The 21,005-nt window shown below is 37.6% G+C and overlaps 1 protein-coding gene across 1 annotated transcript in view; it reads right to left on the reverse strand.

Annotated features, from left to right (window-relative positions):
• Window positions 1–21,005, reverse strand: part of LOC114461897 (inactive tyrosine-protein kinase transmembrane receptor ROR1-like) — a 162,875-nt gene that overhangs the window by 38,218 nt on the left and 103,652 nt on the right. The window contains 3 exon segments of the mRNA XM_028444376.1: window positions 4,460–4,493; window positions 4,590–4,880; window positions 17,308–17,370. Coding sequence (XP_028300177.1) covers window positions 4,460–4,493; window positions 4,590–4,880; window positions 17,308–17,370 — 388 coding nt within the window.

Genomic DNA, 21,005 nt, shown 5'->3' on the forward strand with positions numbered 1-21,005 from the left:
CCCTAAGAATCGAATCGAATCGTGAGACGCCCAAAGATTGACATCCCTATTGTTGAACAGCGGGTAAATAAATAACCGTGTCACAGTATCAGCTGTGAAGAGTTGACGCGCACTCCCACACCGGCTTGGCTGACGACTGCAGTTACAGTAACGGCTATCGTGTCACTATGGAGTCTTAGTTCTTGATGATGCACTATGCTTCTTTGATATGCTGTATTTTGTCCAAGCACTTCAACAAACAGGAACCTGAAGATAGTGGCAAAATGAACGATTATGTGGAAGAAGGTTTGTCATTTTTGGACAATAACTGGAAAAACCGAACCCTCTTCCTTGATTAGCTTGTGAGATTGATACAAAGCCGTTGCTGTGAAAATAAATAATTTCACACAGATTGCAAAGCAAAACACCGCCTGTCATAGAGTAGAGGTTTTGTTGCTTGAACAGCTGCATTATGAGGTAAGCGGGCACAGGTCATGGTGTGTCATCATTAGGTGACCTTGTCTTTTTGACGACTGCCACATTGACTTTACAGCTAATGAGTCGGCCGTGACACTAATGATGAGCAGCAGCGACCGTCAGCCCAGCACCACCGCAGCACCGCTACTTGTCAAAGGAGGCCCCTGTCTGTTTAAGTGTAAGCTGTAATGACTGTAATGACCCCAGAGTTCATGCTGCTCTCTGCTCGACTTAAACATTTTTCTGCAACAAGTTGTCAGCGGGAGAGAAAAAAGAGAGAGAACTGAGGGAGTCGTTACATTTGAACGAGTGTTTAAATACTCGACTGAAGCTGCAGAAAAGGCTGACATTGAACGTGTCGGAACATTTACTTAAGCACCAGTATTCACACAGATCACATAAGGAGTTTAAATCAGTCACTGGTTGCCGGGGTTGGGGTCAATTACATTTTGATTCAATTACAATTTGATTATGATTACAGTGACCAGCAATTTTTTCCAATTACAATTAAATCAAAACCTCAGAAAGTCAATTACAATTACGCTCTCGATTACTAAAATTCAATTACAATTAAAGGTGCAGTCCGCAACTCTCAGATCCCTCTGTCCCCCTCCCTCCCCGCTGCTCTCTTGCCCTGCCTCCAAACTTTCCAAAGTCCCTCCCTCAGAGAAGCTAACAAGCTAACGTTAGCCCGACAGCAACATCACAGTAATATAACATGCTCTGTTAAAAGCATATAACTGCAACGCTTCTCTCTCTCTATATGCACACACCTCAGCAACAGCAGCAGCAGCAGCAGCAGCAGCAACAACACAGTGTCACTTACAGCAGCCCATACAGAGGCTGCTGCGTGCACACAAACAACACATGCACTACAGAGTTCTAGTGTAACAATTACAAATCAAACATAATGTAAATCAAGCAGCAGTAATTACCTTTCAAGCAGAAAAGTCACCAATTCCATCTTCTACTCCGCCAGACCATACACTGTAAAAAAGATGGTGCTCTAGCTCTGGGAAAGGGGGCGGGGACTGTGAGCAATAGCTGTCAGACCGACCATCAAACACAATCCTGGCTCTGATTGGTTCTTTTTGCTCGGTCGCGGTGCATTCTGGCAATCTGCCAAACGCTGCAGGAGCAGCAGGGGGGGCTCAATGAGTCTGTTTTTTTCACACAAACTACTAGTTTGATGTAAAGCTGTCCTTACATAGTGACAGCTTTAGCAAATATGACAAAAAGTCACTTTTATAAGAGTTGCAGACTGCACCTTTAATGACAAATATTGAGCCTGAAATAAATAACCTAATAAAAGCTAACCTTCCTTTTTTGTGAGCTTTATGTTAGCATCTCTTATGATAACGGGTCCTAAATCAGCTGTAAAAGACACTGAAAACAAATATCTATCATCTAATGTATTGCCTATCTATTGGTTACCTTGTTCGGCTTCCTAATCAATGAAAATATAGGTTTTAATAATTTTGGTGTTGGCATCTGAGCCTTTTTTCTGTCAGTAAACCCCTAGATTTACGTTTTGTTTTTTTTTAGTAATTGTTAACGACATATGTGTAGAACTGTACATAGAACTGTAACATGGTTCCCCAGTTTTGTGTTAAATTGTATTTGACAATTTTCATAGAATTTTCAGGCCAATCACAATTTCATAGTCAATTATCTGAACTCAATTACAATTTTATCACGATTATGACAGCAACAGATTTCTTTAAATTACAATTACATATACATCATAATTGTAATTAATTATCAATTACACAATTATAATTAGAATTGACCCCAACCCTGCTGGCCGCTATTGTCATTATTGGAGCTGAATTGGCGATGGGTGTATCAAAGCTACTAGAGATTACAATGGACATCTTGGTGTTTCCTTTAGGCTATGTACACACACACACACACACACACAAGGCACCTGGAAACACTTTTTTTAAATTTCCTTATTAATAAAAAGGCCAAGTATTCTTTGGCATTTCATCAAGTCAATAAAAAAAAACACCCACTCCCCTTAATTAGTCCACTTAATAAATCTTCCTGCTGACAAGCTGTGACAGTACTCTTCAAAAACATGGTGAACAAACGGCAAAGCCAAAATCGGCCAAATTTCAGGAAAGGCAGGGATAAACTGTCCACTACGAGTTATTTAAACAAAGACACTAAAAAGGTGAGTGTAAAAAGTTGCATGACAGAACCCAGATGTGGGTCATTTTTCATAATGGTTATTTCAGAGGCAATGTGCGTGATTATTTCCAGCTCACTGGCAGACAGAGCACACTCAATCCTACTTAAAATGACTTCATTACAACCTTGATTCCGATGAAAGTCTCCATTCTGTCCCATCGCAAATTAAATCCGATGATTTCATTTAAAACTCGAGCCGCATGCTCTTCCTGATCCAAGTATAGGCTGCAAGTGAATTCAAATTACTGTAACTTTATACAAGTTATTAGTAACTGTGCAGATACTGTGTTTTCCACCCAACGACTCACATGATGCACAATCCAAATGTTGCTAAAAAAGAAAAGACATGCAGCTCATTTTCATTGTTCACAATTACATTATTGAATCAAACCACATCTGCTCCATAAATCCCAGTTTCAACCACGATTGCACATCAAAAACATCTCCATTGTTTTCCGCCTCTGAGCCGTAAACATGTTTTTTGGCTTCAGTAAACACGAGACATTTGTTTAGATGCATGAATTGAAATCTGATGTATGATTACAGTTAGTAATGAATCATCTGTTATTTAGTTTGGCTGTGATTACAGTCGATTGCTTTGTTTTATATCTTATGGAATTATATTCATTAACTATCGATCACTTGCTTGCAGGGTTCCTACAGCGTCAGTCGAATTAAATTCAAGACTTTTTGAGACTTTTTATTGTCATTTGAAATATAATTGAACTTTGAACAACGTCACAGTAAAAACCATTGGGGGAAAACAAAATGCCACATTGATTACATAGGGTTAGGGTACATTTTTTCCAGTGTCTAGTGCAAACGTGCAACTGACAGCCCCCAAAGTAAACACACAAAACGACAATAAAATACAGAAAAAATAAAAAAAATAAAAAAAAAACAGACTAAAATAATTGAAATCACTCCAAAAACACACAAGATGACTACAAAAATAAGCAGAAATCTATAAATAATAATAAAAAAAACCATGTTAGTGTTTTGTATTTGGTTCCGCTGTCATGATTGTGCGATGTTAAGGTAAATTATACATTTTTAAAAAAAATAAATAATGTTACCATTTATTTTGAAATGTGAGACTAATTACGATCATAAAATCATACTCGTGTTAAAATTCAAGACTTTTAAAACATTAATTTAAGTCATTTTAATGACAATCAAGGCCTTATTTTAGATTCATGAATTCAGTGCCTTTTAAGACTTTTTCAGTCTGTGCTTGATAAATAACTGAGGTGGAGAACTTTGTGGTTGTGGCAGCGTTTATAGTGACACGGCTATTTTAATCTTTGATGATGACTTTAATTTTTTGTGAAACAATTTCCAAATTGCTGGATTGTTCGGCCACTAATAGGGAACGCGAGCCTGGTTTCTGGTTCCTTAATGTCACCCTACTGAGGATATGTATTGCAGAAGCAAAACCGTTATTATAAAAAGATTACTCCAGTCAAACTACAGTCGTGTTTTTTTAAACATCTGGGCTTTTCCAGCTGACCACAAGCAGCACATCAGCAAAAAGCAGAGATAAAATATAAGTTAAATAACTGCCCTTCTATATTGAGCCCTAAGGAATCTTTCTTCCATTTAGGAAGAAAGATGCAAGAAACAGCGTTTATTTTGGGAAAAACGCAAAAACATTTTACTCAGCCTACATATTTATCATAATGTTTACAACAATTCATTATTCCCATGAGGTTTCTCATTTCCAAGCTACGCAGAAGTGTTGAAATGTGCTGCCTTGTGGTTAAAACCAACACACAGACAAGTAGAAAAATAGATTAAAGAAGCAACTTACGTTGGTCTTCCTGGCAGAGGCGTGGGAAGTGGATCTGGAAGAAAAAAAATGAAGGGAAAATATTTTTTCCTAAAACAACACATTAAAATATACAGTAAGATAATTCTTATTATTAAAGTGAATTCCTTACCAAATTTGACAAACAGCACGCCTGTAGTGGACACGGTGCCCTTAGTGTTGGTCGCCATGCACTGGAAGTAGCCCGTGTCAGTGGTGTCCAGATTTCGAATGCGAAGGCGGGATCCATACGGCGTGGAGCGGTAGGAGACCCGTCGGGGCTCTTGCACGACGGGGGCGTCGTTCTTGAGCCAGCGCACCGTGGGCGGGGGGTTACCAGACACACGGCACAGAAGCTCGGCTGTGAGGCCCAGTGAGGTGGTGATGTTGTTCATTGGAGCTTCAAGGCGAATGAAAAAGGGACCTGGACGACACGCGTGAGATTAAATCATTAATGAACAATGAAAAATAAACGCTCAAGTTACAAAAAGCTGTTGAACACAATGAAGAGGCATTCCCTCAAGGGAGAAATGGAAAATGATAATAATATTTTGAATAACCGTTCTATATACCAGTGTCTATGATAAAACGCTATATAATATTGATGCATTATTATTATTATTATATTTCCGTTTGTTTTTTGTTGTTATTATTTACTAAGTACCTGAGTCACGACATGAATCGCTATGGCTAATTTAATGTAGCTTCACCGCTTCCTCAAGTTTCAGCTGATAGTGAGAAATCTGACACCAGATACTTGTAGGCTCATTTCAATACGAAATGATGATTAGGTGTTTTAGGGGAGGGGCTCCACTGACTGCAGACAGACTCTTTTGTCTCCTAAATTAATCTAATTATGAATAAAAATCATTATTATTTAAAAAACAAAACACAAACTGTATCAATAATTCTAATAAATATAGCTGTTTTATATGTTTACTTAACATAGACCAGAATACTGCACAAATAATTATAAAATACAAAAGGTTGTTTCTCATCTGTGCAGGTTGATTGTGGCGCATGTGTGAGAAGAAATGTGTCCAAACTTTTCTTTTACTCATGTTCCTCACCTTTCCACCATGTGTCTCTGTCTGATAATGAGTAACACCAAGTCCTCTCTCTGTCTACTGGGGTCTGATCGATCGGGCCAATTTCAGCATTCACTGATTGATCACAATCGGTCGATAGCATAGCCAATTAATTGGTCAGGTTTTAATATATAACCCATGTGTTATTCTATGGCTCTCTGCTGTGCTTTCTGGTATCATAAGATGACACTTTAGAATCAATAGTAAATACTAAATGACAACACTGGGAGAAGCCACTAGTTCAGGCAATTTTTGGATTTATCCATGTTTATTTGTTTATGATTTGAGCAACTTTATTTATTACTATTTTTTTTCATTGTATTCTACCCCGGACATTGTATTCTGTTTGCACAAGTTAGCCTTTTCTTATTTATCAGTGGCTTTACATTCTTTATGTTGACAGTGTTACTTATTAAAGCTCCCTATTTTAATTGATTAGTATTTCAATTTGCTATTTTCAATCATATTTTGGGTATTATCAGACATTTTGTTCATGTACAGTATATATTCTGTGTATATCATTTGTTTTTGTTACATATATCGGCCAATATATCAACTATCGACTGATATCAGCTTTTTAAAACCTTTTTTTTCCTCAACGGAGACAATAAAATAGTCTCCCAATCAGAAGCCAGCTCTCGACCTTTACTTCATTCATGCTGGCACACATCATAAACTGTATGGGGGTGAGAGTGTTGAGAAAACGTGTATCATTTTCACTGAATTTGATTTAAGGAGGCCAAGCATGTTTTTGAGAGGGCATGGCCCCCTCTTGCCCCTGCATACTGTTATTTATTTTTATTTATTTATTCAGTTTATTTCCGACATGGTTACGTTCACGTTTTTTACATTTTTTTTTTTTTTTTTTGTACTTGCAGAAAAAGGAGACGAGAGAAGCAGTTTGCTTATCTAGGTCCCGTCCCCTGTTTTGTACATCAAAAATTTACATGGGTTTACATGTCTCTCTGGTCAAACATTCTTAGGTTGTTCTGAATAGTCCTTTTTTGTGTAGGATTTATTCTCATCTGTAGTCAGTGTTGTCTTTTTTTTAATTTTTTTTTTTTATTCCTTATTTCCTTTATATATTACAGTATATCCGGCCCTGCTAACTGCATCATTTCTGTGCAGAACACCAAACAAAACAAAATGTTGGAAGAAAGATGTGTTGCTCTAAGACTTAAACGTACAATTATTAAAAGATGCAAGTTCACTTACTGTAGTCTCCATTGTCATAACACTAATTTACTGTACCATCCACAGAGGTTTTTCTTGTTTGTGTATAAAAGAATGAACACATGGCACATATGTTATACGTAAATACTAGAGTAATACTGTAAAATGGTGGGCTGAATATTTAAGTAAAAGACAACAGAGCCATACAGGTCAAGAAAGCTTAAAGAGGTAAAGCTCCAAGTAAGAGTATAACATTGCACTGTAATAAATCTATCAAAATAGGAGGGGGGGGGGATAGGCTGGAGGGCCACCTGAGAGTTTAATGTGCCGGAAAATCATTAGACTTGATGTTAGAAAACAAGCCTCCGGAAAATTCCCTCAAACCCAAAACCAAGCTGAGGGTTGCAGAAACTTTCCTGGTTACACCAACGGGCCAAGACAAACAACGAGGAACCAAAGCAAGCAGGGTGACCAGGAGAGTGGCTGCGTGAAAGGAAACGTCTTCATACGGACATGCAACATGCAACACACACACACGCACACACACTTATGGTAATTACTTCCAAATATTACCGTTTTCAAGAAAGCTGCAAAGAAGCTGCTTCTTAATGCATGGGACCAGTCAGACCAGTATGACTGATGGCTTGTGACTGAACCTGTGACCTATTGTTTACTGTGTGTAAATTATAGGCTGCAGCACACTTAGTTAGGTGAAATTTAAAAAAAAACTTAACGTCCTCTTGTGGCTTATGTTTGGCAACACTGTTATTACTTATAAAATACCTAATCCTATTGAGTGTCACATTACACAGATTTTAAAAGCATAAGTGCTTTACTTCCAAAAAAGTTATAGAAAAATATTTTTAAAAATGACTTTGTATGAATATGATTGTTTACCCAAGTAACTTTAGACTTTGGAATAATCAACATAAAGAATATAAGAATGTGCATACATTTTAAAAACTATGTAAACGCAGGTACAAACAATGACTCCAGCTATAAAGAATTAAATGACTGAATTTGTGCTTTGTACCTAATTTGGAAAGAACTTTCATATGTCACAGTTAAAGGTTTAGCTTTATGTTAAAACAATTAGGGATTATGTTGTGCTGAATACAAGGATTCCTTTTAGTTCAGGAGCCAAATACGGACCAGTTTGACCTGAGGTGGGCCGCAGACTATAGGTGGGGGAAAAAAAGAAAAATTTTAACATCATTGTGACCTCAATATCTGTTCAAGTCACTTAAAAATGTTACAGCATTGTTTGTGAGAAATTGCACAATTTGTGACAGTTTTTTCCACATTTGCAATTAAAAATAAATGCATTCAAGTGATATAAACGAAGAAAAAATTCAAGCCCCTAAAAATATTGTAGAGTTTCATTAAATTGGTGTATTTGAGATAACTACAACTGGATTATTTGGTAATTCACACAATAATTCATGTTTTTTTTTGTTGTCATTTTTACTTTCTCCCTTGGGCCGAATTGGATGCTCTAAAAGGCCATATTTGGTCCCCGGGCCATGAGTTTGACACGTGCGCTAATAGATCTAGCAACCTTGTGAAGATGTAAGTATGGACTCCTGCTGCAGATATGACAAGGTGATCGATCATGTGACTCATGGTCATACAAGCAAACATTCCTCAGCTGCATAAATGAACAGCAGATATTTTACTTAGTTCATTCAGCACAACTAATAGTGGTGTCCCGATCCAATAATGATATCAGATATCGGTCCGATATCAGCCACAAAATGAATATCGTATTTATTAAATTGTAGAATTCTGTAGATATTATGTAACCTTGCCTACAAGATGGATTCTGGTGTTCAGAAACACCAGAATCCATCTTGTTCTGCTCCAGCTCTTTCCCTTCGTAGCGCGCCAAACCAGTTCGAACCAATCACGAGGCAGTGTTGTGGTTTAGGGCGGGATATCCGGGTGTGACAAAGGCAGAAGCGCTGAAGCAAAACTGGCGCATGCGCAGTTGTGGGGAGAGGAACTAGCTGGGCGACCGCTATTAGCATAGCTCAGAATCCAAATAGAAAGATATTGATGCAGGAGGATGAACGTGTAGAAGCTGCTATAAACTCAGCTTTAAACGAATCCAGTATTTTCTTTTTGAAAGAGCAACAGCGAGACGCGCTTTGTGCATTTTTGGACAGTAAAGACATTGTAGAAGTGTCTCTGCGGCGCATGCTGCGTGTGATTGGCTAAAACAAATCATGATAGACAGGCGCTTCACCCAATCAGCTTCAAGCATTCTGTTCATGTCCCTCCCTGGTTCCGAAAGGATTTACCAGACACAGACCCAGATCGATGTGAAGAACTGGAGTTAGAGGGAGGGGCTACACATCAATCTGGCTCTTACCAGGTTAGATATTATGTTGAAGGTTAAAATGTATGTAACCAACTGGTTAATAATAAATGGGTCAGTTTTAATCATACCTACTGTTGCTGACTATTGTTCTCTGTTTGAGTAACATCACTAGATCAAGCCTTTTCTAACATTCCACACTACAAAATAAGTAATAAAAGTATGTATGATTCGTGCCAATACTCATGACTGCAATATCAGTATCATATCGGAAGTGAAAAAGTTGTATTGGGACATCCCTAGCAACTAATAATGGTTGTTTGGATCATTCGTCTTCCTATTACCTGTTTAATAAGAATTGTCTTTAAGGTCAAATAACCAACCACTGCATGTCTTAAAAAACATGTTGACATGAACAGGGAACTGAGATTTTTCTCAGTGACAATTGGATATAGTTGAAAATTGTGAGTGATATATTGATAATAACCTGTGCATGATATTATGCAATGAGCCACACAAAACACACACAGCTCATCTAACATCTGAAGGATGTCTGTACAGGGTGCTGTATTCATCTAAATAGTAGAACACGTGGAGCTTGTTCATGCATAGTAATTATGTTGAATGTAAACACATCGCAAAGGTCAACAGGGAACTTTTGTCTACACATTACACTTTATATTCTGCCTGAAATACACCAATGAAACACTTGATTGCCTGAATGTTCTCGTTCAGTCTGTAAACAGTCCCACACTAACGTCCTCACTGGGAACCACAAGTATTCAGCCAGTCAGTCCCATCATCACCACCACATTGTTTAGGTAAAGTGAAATAAATGGATCATTGGTGTTGTATGTCTGCCAGGGTTGGGGTCAATTCTAATTGCAATTGCGTAACTGGTAATTGAATACTAACATGACGTAAATATAATTATAGTGGTAATTGAAAAAAAACTGTTGCTGTTGTAATCCTAAATGAATTGTAATTGAGTTCAGATAATTGACTTTGTAATTGTAACTTGCATTAACATAAACATTCTATAAAAAAAACTATAATTTGTAATTTCATTAAGCCCAAAACTGGGGAACCATGTTAGAGTTCTATGGCTTACAAACATATATAGTTAACAATTACTAATCATTTATAATTCATATCAAGTTTAAATGTCAGTTTCCTTTAGAATCATTTTACCATTTAAAATAATAATTATAATAATAATAAAAAATATATATATATATGGGTGTATACTGACACAAAAAAAAGGCTCAGACACCCACACCAAACATATAAATACCAATATTTTCATTTATTAGGAAGCCTAACAAGGTAACGAAAAGATGAAAAACCAATTGGATGATAGATCATATTTTTAGTGTATTATACAGCTGATTTCTATCATAAGAGATGCTAACAGAAGGCTAGCACAAGAGGATTGTTGGGTTTTATGGGCGTATTTGTTAAAGGCTCAGTAATTGTGATTAATTGAACTTCATTTAGTAATTGAGAATATATTTCTCATTGACTTTCAGAGGGAAAATAATAACTGTAATTAGAAAAATGCTGGCCAACGTAATCATAATTGAGTTGTAATTGAACATGGATAATTGAAGACGTGATTGTAATTTAAAAAGGTAATTGACCGCAACCCTTAAAAGAATGGTATGATGATGACAACAAAGCAGCAGAGGGCAGAAAAGAGAGGAGACCCAAGAGAAAAGTAGAAGAAGAGAAAATATAGGAAACAAATGTCCTGCCAGTGTGTGTGTAACAAAAGCCCCTCCTTAAGGATTTATGTGGTGGCGACTGTTGTGGTGTTTGGAACTGAGGCCACATTGAAACTTAAACCTTCGTTGGACATTTTCAGTGCTTTTAATCTGAAGGTCAACTAAACAGCTCCCTTTCTGTGTTGACTGTGTTGTTTCACGGCCCTGAGCAGAGAAACGACTGCACATACATGCAACAAGACACTTAACATGACGTACATACTTTCCTTTTTAGGTGCAGTCACCATTTATTACTTCCACAAATTCAGTAGATTAAAATCAACTTCACGGACTTCCTCTAGTAGAAATACTTTCACGTCAAGTCAGTGAACACAAGTGTTTACAGCAGTGGTGATCATGTGTGGCTGCAACTATTAAATTAAACTAACGTCACAACTTGTTTTATTCTGGGCTACACTTAATATTTCAGGGCTCGGGCTGTTGTTTGCTTGGTGCTTAAGTTTTTAGAATCATTTTTCTGCAACACACTGAGGAGGATCAAAATGAAGAAATATGTGGATAACATGACATTTGACTTTAAACTGAAAATGAGTCGAAACAACACAACTAAATGTTTGTTCTTTTAAGCGTTCTAATAAAATGACTGTAAACTGAATGTACAACAATCTGAAAACTCCTCATTTAATTTAATAAATCCCAAAATCTTATCAGGTGCAAAATGCCTGGATTATATTGCTTTAGAATGGAAAATACATATTTTAGAAATGAAGTCTTTATAATGACTTCATGTTTAGGATTAAGGTAACCTGGAGAGGTTTGTTTCCGTTATTTAATGCTGAGTCATTGTTTTAAATCTGCCAGAAACAATAATATTATTTAACAGATAAAGACATATGTAGAAGGCCTCATAGATCAAGAAGTTGAAAATCAGTTGCTTGAAAAAGGAACAAGGTTGAAATTGTCACTCAAATGTATGTTTTGATTTACACTGTGAACACTCTTATATTGACATTGTGGGTAAAGTTTTGCACATTGCATTATGGGATATGGAGTCTCGTAGACAGATGTATATAGATATTAAAAAAAAAGTTTTCTTGTGTTTGCCCCCAAAAATTCTGTCAAAATGACTTCCCAACCTATTTCTGGTGTTTTCACTAGAGGTGTCTCAATCCGAAAATGAATATCGGATTTTATCGAAGTGCATCTAAAATCACCGATATAAGCTCTCCAATAAAAATTTCCACTGCAGCACTTCTATCCATAGGTGACTGTGGTTCACACTGTTGTTCTCTGTTTGAGTAACATCACTAGATCAAGCCTTTTCTAACATTCCACACTATAAAATACGTCATAAAAGTATGTATGATTCATGCTGATATCACATTGGATCAATATCGATATCGGCCGATATGCAAGGCCGCAATATCGGTATTGTATCAGAAGTAAAAAAAAAAAAAAAAAAGCTGCATCGGGACATCCTTAGTTTTCATGAACTGAAAGTAGCAGCAAAACGATGACAGATGTTTATTTTATGGCTCACATGGAAATATCGACCATAAGTTCGACCTAAATTGAAAGTCTCATGGAGGGAGGTGATATTACGGGGAATACCTGGAACAAACTAGAACAAAAATGGCATCGAGCAATTCACTGTCCTCCTTGTCTGGCAGAGAAACACAAGAATCTGTTCATCAGTTCATAACTCAGTCCAATAATGAGCTTTTTCTCTATATCTATAGATGCCTATTGATGGAGCGCTGTCTGTCTGGCCAATTAAACCCTTCTCTGTCTGAACACAAACCAAGTGGTATTATTTATCAATCAGAAACAGATGTGTCAGGCAGTGGCCAAGTTCAAAACGACACACAGATAGATATACTGCATTTATATTATTGTAATATCATATGCTGGGGAGAAAAAAAGTGGTTTTATGGTTCGGTTTCACGTGCTCATCTTTTTATTTATGATCTATTCAAAATCCCTGATCAAACCTCCACGGGGGGCATTGGATTCTAATCAGACCAAGGTCTTTGTTGCTTTAAGCCACTTGTCAGTGCAAACAATAAAATTGCAGATCAGAAGGAATGATTGACCCGAGCCGCTGCCAGCAAACATGGCTCCACATTTGGTCCCCAACATGAATGATTTAAAGGGATCTTTCACTGTTTTAACAAACATGGCCAAAAATTTTTGAAATATACTTTATCAGAAGATCTATGCCTAACAAAACGCAATATTTTGCACCATTTTTGGACCACCAGAGTCAGCCGCACACTGTTTAAGGGAGGGTAAAGGTCCCTTAGGAGAACTCTTCTTCTCTGCTTCATTGTGTTCAACCAAACCGCAGAGTTGGAACTGTCGGCCCCTGCGGTCAAAGAGTATTTTTTGGGTGACAACTGTGTTTTGGTAAATAAAAGAGGTTTACATCGATATCTTTAACTTTTCCTGATTATTTAGAGCAACCAAAAGCAGCACAAATTGTCTTTTTAACCAGAAAAGCTGCAAAATGATCTAAAAAGCTGCTAAATGATCTAAAAAGCAGGCTGAATGCTTCACTCCAATAGAAAACAATGGGATGTTTACAGGCAAATGGGGCTGTGTGATGTCATCAATCATGTGATTTCAAGATGGTGTAACACAGGCTCCAAAACGATAAAGTAGTCCCAATTTGAACAGTTAATAAAACGGAAACGCAGACGCCAACAGACTCATCCACAAGGCCAGTGACGTTGTGGGGATTAAACTGGACTCTCTGACAGTGGTGACAGAGAGGAGGAGCCTGTCCAAAGTGAAGGCCATCTTGGTCAATGAGTCCCGCCCACTCCATGATGTACTGGTCAGTCACAGAAGCACCTTCAGCACCAGGCTGATCCCACCACGGTGCTCCATAGAACGCCTGTGGTGATCAAACTGTATAATTCATCACTGTAACCTCACAGCTTGATTGTTGTAAATATCTGTATCATTATTGTATATAATTTGTGTATTTGTATTATTATTATTAGTATCATCTATCTTACTTTATTTTTTACTACTGTAATGTGTGTGTATCTGATCCTTATTTTTAACAGTCTTTCACATAATCATACACTTATTTAACGTTTATTGTTTCTTTCTTTCGTCCTTGTTAAACGTTTTATTCTTTTATTTGTGATTTTTTTCTTAAGTGGCTGTAACAAAAGCATTGATTCTGATTCTGATATGGTGCAAACTAATGTGTTTTGTTAGGCACAAATCTTATATAAGGACATTTCAAAAGTTTGAGGCCACATTTGTAAAAGCAGTGGAAGATCCCTTAAACGGTGGAGAAAACCATAACAGAAGAACACTGGGAGAACATGCAAACTGCATAGTCCTCAATCCACCCTGGAAATGTTGCTGTACTGACCATTATTCTCTTATAATATGAGAGTTTCTGGTGTGTAGGCCCAGCACGGTCCTGAGTAAGTCTGGAACACTTCCAGCTATGTAAACCTTAAAAAGAATAAAAAGGCAGAGTGTGGATGGATGAATAGATGATTGATCGCCATAACACAACAGTCTCTAAACTACCAGACTGTGTGTGTGTTTAGTGAGCATACATAATGTGAGGGCGCTCAGGGAAAGGTTTCAGCTATAATTTGTTCAAAAAATAAAAGATTCAAGTTAATTAGATCTCAAGCTTAGGATGTTCTAAGTCCATGAGTCTTTGTGGGGGATCACAGACGGATGTTGGTTCTAAGCGTCAGGAGTAAACTGAGTGTAAGGAGGGATTCAGACTGCTTACACAACAAACATCCAGAATTCTTCAAGAATCCCAGTCGACTTTTAACTTTTAATAAGAAAAATATGAAGCATTTTAGCTTCTACCTTATACAGTATATCTCTAGTGTGTGTTCCTGAAGCACCATTATCCTGATAGATTGAGCTCTTTGGCTCGGTTTCTGATAACCACCGCCTCCTTGATCTTCCATTTTGACTTGTCCCAGTTAATGACTTACTGGTAGGCCTGGGCAATATATCAAGATTTAAGATGTATCTTGTTTTCTATTTTGGCGATAAAGAAAATTACAATATCACCTACAGTATGACGATATATGTTGATTTTATTGCTAATTTTGTATGAAAATACTCGTTTTAGGAGTCGCTACTTTTGCTACTTCTGAGAACAACATGAAAAACACAGTTAGATTGATTGCTGAGTGCGTCCTAAAAAAAGCCACATTACAGAACTCACTCACACGTGCTGCCTCTTACAGGAGAAAAAGCCACTTATTGTCACTTACAATAGTCTGTGTAGATTTATCCTCCGCTGTCCCTTCAGAATTCACCACTGCCAAATGTATGAACATTTGTCATGGCTCTCTCTGGCATCTAGACGACAGCTCCACTGGCTATTATTTATATTTAAATGTATTAATTTAAGTTTTCCTGATTATTTAAAACAATATATAATTCCTCGTCATCGTCATACAGTTTGCGTCATGCTGATCAACCATATCTTGTAGTCCCTAGAGTCAAAAAAGTAGTCGGTAAATTTTCATTCAAATATAAAGCTCCATTTGACTGGAACATTCTCCCATTATCGATCCGCTCTCTAACCTCTCTGTCTCTGTTTAAAAATGCTCTTGTCCTCCATCTCCAGAATATCTATCAGTGTTTTTGATTATAGGCTATGTAACCGAAACCTTTTTTATTCATTTAATCTAATGAAAGTTTTTACTATCATTAGATAGCTACTATTAATGATATCACTATTATTACTTATTTATTTTTGTATAAAATATTTACTGTTTTGATCAACTGTTAAATGTAGACTGTGTGTGTGTGGGTGTGTATGTGTGTGTGTCTATCTATATTTTGTTGTATTTATTATTTTTGAAATATTGAATTCTTGTATTGTCTGCTCTGAGGAACCCCTCGAAAACGAGATGTTCCATCTCAAGGGGCTTATCCTCCAATAAATAAATAAATAAAAAAATAAAAAAATAAAATAAAAACATATTGTGCAGCTGTTTGCTAATAAATGTGCCTGTGTGGCATTTTGCATCAGCAGATTTAATCCAAATTGTCTATATTAGTTTTGGTCCATATTGCCCAGCCCTACTCATCATCATCATCAATTTTCCCCTTCCACTGCTTCAGCGGGTTGGGTGCCAAGGATTCACTCCACCAGAGTCAGGAACCTTGACTTATCTTGCACTTCCCGTTGGAGTTGAATAGAAGAAAAAACACCTGTTTTATGGAATTTCCACTCACCTCTTCCTCTGTTCACAGCCACCACCATTATTCCTAAACCACACACTGGTCACCAAACTGGCTTGACAACACAACAATAAACACAATATACACAACCACAATTTCACATCGCATCACTTAAAACTATTCCTCACCCATTCCATATCCTATCTTGTATCCCTCTTCCCTGCTAACTTCCCCACCCCCCTCCAACCCCTCACCTTGGTGTAACACTGCCCTCTCTTTTTTACATCCTCCCTTTAATAAAGTATTTCTTACCCTTCCCTAGGGAGGGCTGGTGACGGTCACAATTATGCAATGAAATAAATAAATTTATTTAATTGCAATAATAAAATATGCATTGCTGTCAAAAGATTGCACTTCTTGTAGTGTTAACCTTCGAAAGCATGTGCAGACAAGGTAAAAAAAAAAAAAAAAAAAAAAAAAAAAAAAAAATTTTCCCCTTCCACTGCTTCAGCGGGTTAAGTGCCAAGGATTCACTCCACCAGAGTCAGGAACCTTGACTTATCTTGCACTTCCCGTTGGAGTTGAATAGAAGAAAGGCCTGTAAGTTTATCGTAATTTTTCCATATGTCATGGGTATACGGTTTATTTTTAGAGCAAAACAGAAATTGTTTTTGCAGGGCTGAGTTACGAAGTCTAGTTATATGAGCAATGTACTTAAGGTAATGGACAAGACAGAAGTTACGGATCGGTGTAGAGTGGGTGAGGCGGAGTATGTCAAGATTGGTATATCTGAAGCACCAGTCTACGTTGTCTTCTTCTAACAACGGTGTTTGATCTCTTTATTGACACCTTTGAACCCATTTCGGACAAGTTTTCTAAGAAAACTATTCACTGGTTCCTTTTTGTTGTGTGTCAGCCATTTATGATATTAGTTTACTGGTTCTACCTTTTGGTATTTGAGTTTTCGCCTGCTATTCAGCCATTTATTTACATTCCCTATCCAGGGTACTCCAACTCTCTAACAATCTGTGGCATGATTGGACAAGTTGTTTTAATCTGGTTCACACATTTGTCCAAAAACACGAACATAATTACACGAAAAAACAGTAAGCGAAGTGAATTATAGGCACCATAGAATGCTAGTGGTGTTGGACATTCTCCGAGTTTAGCTACAATCCTCACTGCTAGCAAGAAGATGCTCAATTCAGTTGATGCGCACAAGTTGGCACAATTTTAAACCGTTGGCTGAGGTTACGATTCATGATGAATGCAATAGTTTAGACTGTGAGCAAATTGATCAACCAATGATGCCTCCATTATTAGTGTTTTACCGGTGACTGGTTGATGGGGTTACATTGTATTTACCATCACTTGATGTGTTCCAGGATGTTGCAGCCAGCACACTGGGGTCTTGGACATAATCTGAGCCTGTGAACAGAGAAAGAAAGTGGAACGATTACAATCCAACTGTTAGTTCATTCTTAAGTCTTAAAGAATATCACACAAACAAACAAACAAAAAAACCTCAAACTCAAGATAATCAAAGGACTTTTTAACTCTTTCAATGCATTAAAGGGGACGAAAAGTTCATTGTTAATAAAAAAAGATGCCACACATGGTACAAATGTCAATCTGCTACCTGATCAGTAGAGGGAGAATTTACGAGCTGTTCTAAAGTTTTATTTAGAGACATTTATCTTGTTGTGGTGAGAAACTCCATCTGGCAGTAATCAAAACCTCCCAGGCTGGCAGTGTAGCTAACCTCAGCAACAAGCATCTCACTACTAATAAAAACACAGTCAAGTTAGTTTAAGAAGAGTCCGGTTGGAACATTAAGACTGGAACTGTGACCGATCAAACATGCATCCGACCTGAAACAACTGCAGCGTTAGCGTGGCACACCAAAGCTTTGAATGTGTAACGGGGAACTTCTAAACAGGCCACGTGGACCTAATGCTGTGTTATTACTAGCTGATGACAGAACCGCCCTCTGCTTCTCATTACACGAGACACAAAAGGCCTTCAGTGAACAGCGCTGCAGGTCACAGGTGATTCCCAACAAATTAAAATACCAAACAACGAGGACTGATGAGTAACTTAGAGCACACACACAATCCCACAGTTACAATCAGCTGAACTGTGTGTGCGTGTGTGACCATGTGTTTTGGTACAGTCTGGGACTGCCTAACATGATGAATGAGCATATGGCTCCCTGAGGACAAACACATGGCAAAACACAAACAAATGCACTGAATCAGCTGCAACTAAGAAGAAGTTGTAAGCCTCAAAGGGGCGTGTCTAAAGAAAGGTTCAAGGGCCAATCAAGGCTTGAGATCTGATTTTTTTTTCCCCGCACAGCATTAATACGTTATTGTAACTTGCAAGACGTATTGACAGTGGGTCAATGCTGATATTTATCCAATTGTATGGATTCAGGTTAAAGTTAAACTACATGGGAATGAACGGGAAAAGGAATACTGCATGAAGTAGCTTTACTAAATAATATTGAGTATAAATAGTTTATTTGATGACATTGAAAAAGTTGTGGTTGCCTGGTTACTGCAGTGAGACGACTGAAAGGTACACAATAGGCTTTGAATAATACGCTGACAAACCAAATAAAAACCTCAGCAAAGCAGGTTATACATCTACGTATATATGTGCCCATATGGCAGTAGGCATTGCAAATAAGTATATTAAAGCAATATAGTTATATAATGGAATTTATTTGATGTAGTCCACTAACAAAACCACATTCACTTTATGCAGAGGTCACCCAACCAGCCGGGAGCAGATGGATAGACACCTTTATTTCAGACTTGAGGTCCATAAAAACCATACAAACTAATACAAAAACACATAAAAAAGTCTAACAAGAAAGAATTAAATGTAAAAAAATTACATGCAAAAAAAAAAAAAAAAAAAAAAAACACGAGTTCAAATAAAAGGCAGTATGAAGATATCTGGGCTGGCTTCTCTTGTCACTTAGTGCACTAATCCTGGCAACAACAAACATTATCAAAAGCTAATTCTAGTAAGAAAAAAAAGTCACTGGAAATGTCAAAAATGTGTGATATTAAAAAAATGGGGTCACAACCCAAAAAAATGGAAACCACTGAAGTAACGTCACATACAATGTAGCCCTACAGTGAAATTTGTCCCTGAATTTTACCTATCCTGTTGAGGAATAATAATAATAATAATAATAATAATCTGTAATGTGTAAGTTGTGGCAATGCATGCAGGCTCCTGACTGCTAGTTGATTTATGTTCTAATTTCCAATTTTAATTTTTTATTCATGTACCTCCTATGACAATTTGTGTACCCCTGGGGGTACCCGTACCCCACTTTGGGAACCTAGGCTATAGTGGATAGAATGTGTGAGCTAAAGATAGAGTTAGGCTATGTTCACACTGGAGGTCAATTCCGATTTTTTTTTTGCCCATATCTGATGTTTTCATTCAATGTGAACAGTACAAATCCGACCCAGGCCACTTTCATATGCAGAAATGAATCTGATACGAATCTGTTACATTGTGATGCGAGTGCTGTTATAACCACCGGCTTTAACAGTGTGTCAATGCTTAATGTACTCATTGTTGTCACCAAACATTAAAAACATTATCACAAGTATAAAAAAGAAAGTGTATATTTGTACGGTTGCCGTACGGACAACCCTCAATGCTATTGGTACGTTTACCAAAGTACACATACGTAGCATCTTAGGGTTAGGATAAGGGTATAACCCTATATCACACAATTTTTTAGGGTTATGGTTAAAGTTAAGGTTAGGCTTAGGTTTACGGTTAGGTTGACCTATCACGTGACCTAAACTGGCCAATGAGGGGCGCTGCGTACAAATAGAATGTTTGTATACTAATACGGCATTCGTACAGACAGCCACTGCCTATAAAAAAACTTCTTTGTGTGTGTGTGTGTGTGTGTGTGTGTGTGTGTGTGTGTGTGGGCACTCGTATTGACATTCAGAGAAACCTGCAGTCAGAAGCTTGACACAGAGGTCAAACTAAGTGGGTGATAATGTGTTGTTTCACACGTCTTGCCGACTGGGACTCGGTGGTGGTGCCTGTGAAATGGACAGTGTTAATGAGCGGTTATCAGGGCCTCTGCACCTGTTAGCGAGGAGGCCTGTGGAGTTGGCAGCAACTCCCAACAGGCTGGCAGCTTTATGAGCACCAGACACGACTGCTAACTGGGAAACAAAGAGGGATAATGGGGAGTAGGAAAGTGTTGCTTATCAGCCGTCATCTCTTTAATGGGTTTCATTTGCATTCTATATTTGGTCGGACTGCAAATGGAGTGTAGCAGCGCAGACGGAAAATGGCTTTCTTTAACGAGACGCTAAAGTCTGGGCCTCAGGGTGCGTTTACATTCCCTGTTCAGCTTGACTCAGAAGTCTTTCAGCTTGTACAAAAGACAGACTTTTGGCACAGTGCAGCGTCACTGACTCAAAAATGTTTTTGAGTGCAGCCAGGTGAAAGTTTATTACATGGGGGATGGACAAATAATGGCAGTGAAAGCAGAAGTACAAGTAGCTTTAAAACAGAGGAAATTACAGGAAAAACTGTCGTTTTATTAACGATTTTTCTCCAATCCGCTTCATTTTCACTAATTTCTCCCTCATTTCACGCCAACATCTGTTCTCTCTCCTCAGAACAATCAACTGGAATATCTGGGATGAATTGCACAGCAATTTAAAGATTAGCTTTCAAATGTTTCTCTGCAATTCCAAAGAGCCCAATTATTATTGAGAGTCTGAAAATAGACGTCTTCGAGGTGCCCGTGTCAGTCTAGTGGCTCGTGCACTTGTGGGTTTTGGCCACTGATTGGATTGTAGTCCTGATTCTGATTACTTTGTTTGAATAAAAGATAAAGCAGATAAAGCATACTGTATACTGTATATATATATATATATATATATATATATATATATATATATATATATATATCTCAAAATCAACTGTCTGCAAAGTTTAAATTCTTCAATACAGATCGATTCATCCTAGAAAGGAATGAACTTAATGTATCTCTACAGATGTTTGAC

This window comes from Gouania willdenowi, chromosome 4 (assembly GCF_900634775.1).
Source record: "Gouania willdenowi chromosome 4, fGouWil2.1, whole genome shotgun sequence".
NCBI classification, from domain to species: Eukaryota; Metazoa; Chordata; class Actinopteri; order Blenniiformes; family Gobiesocidae; genus Gouania; species Gouania willdenowi.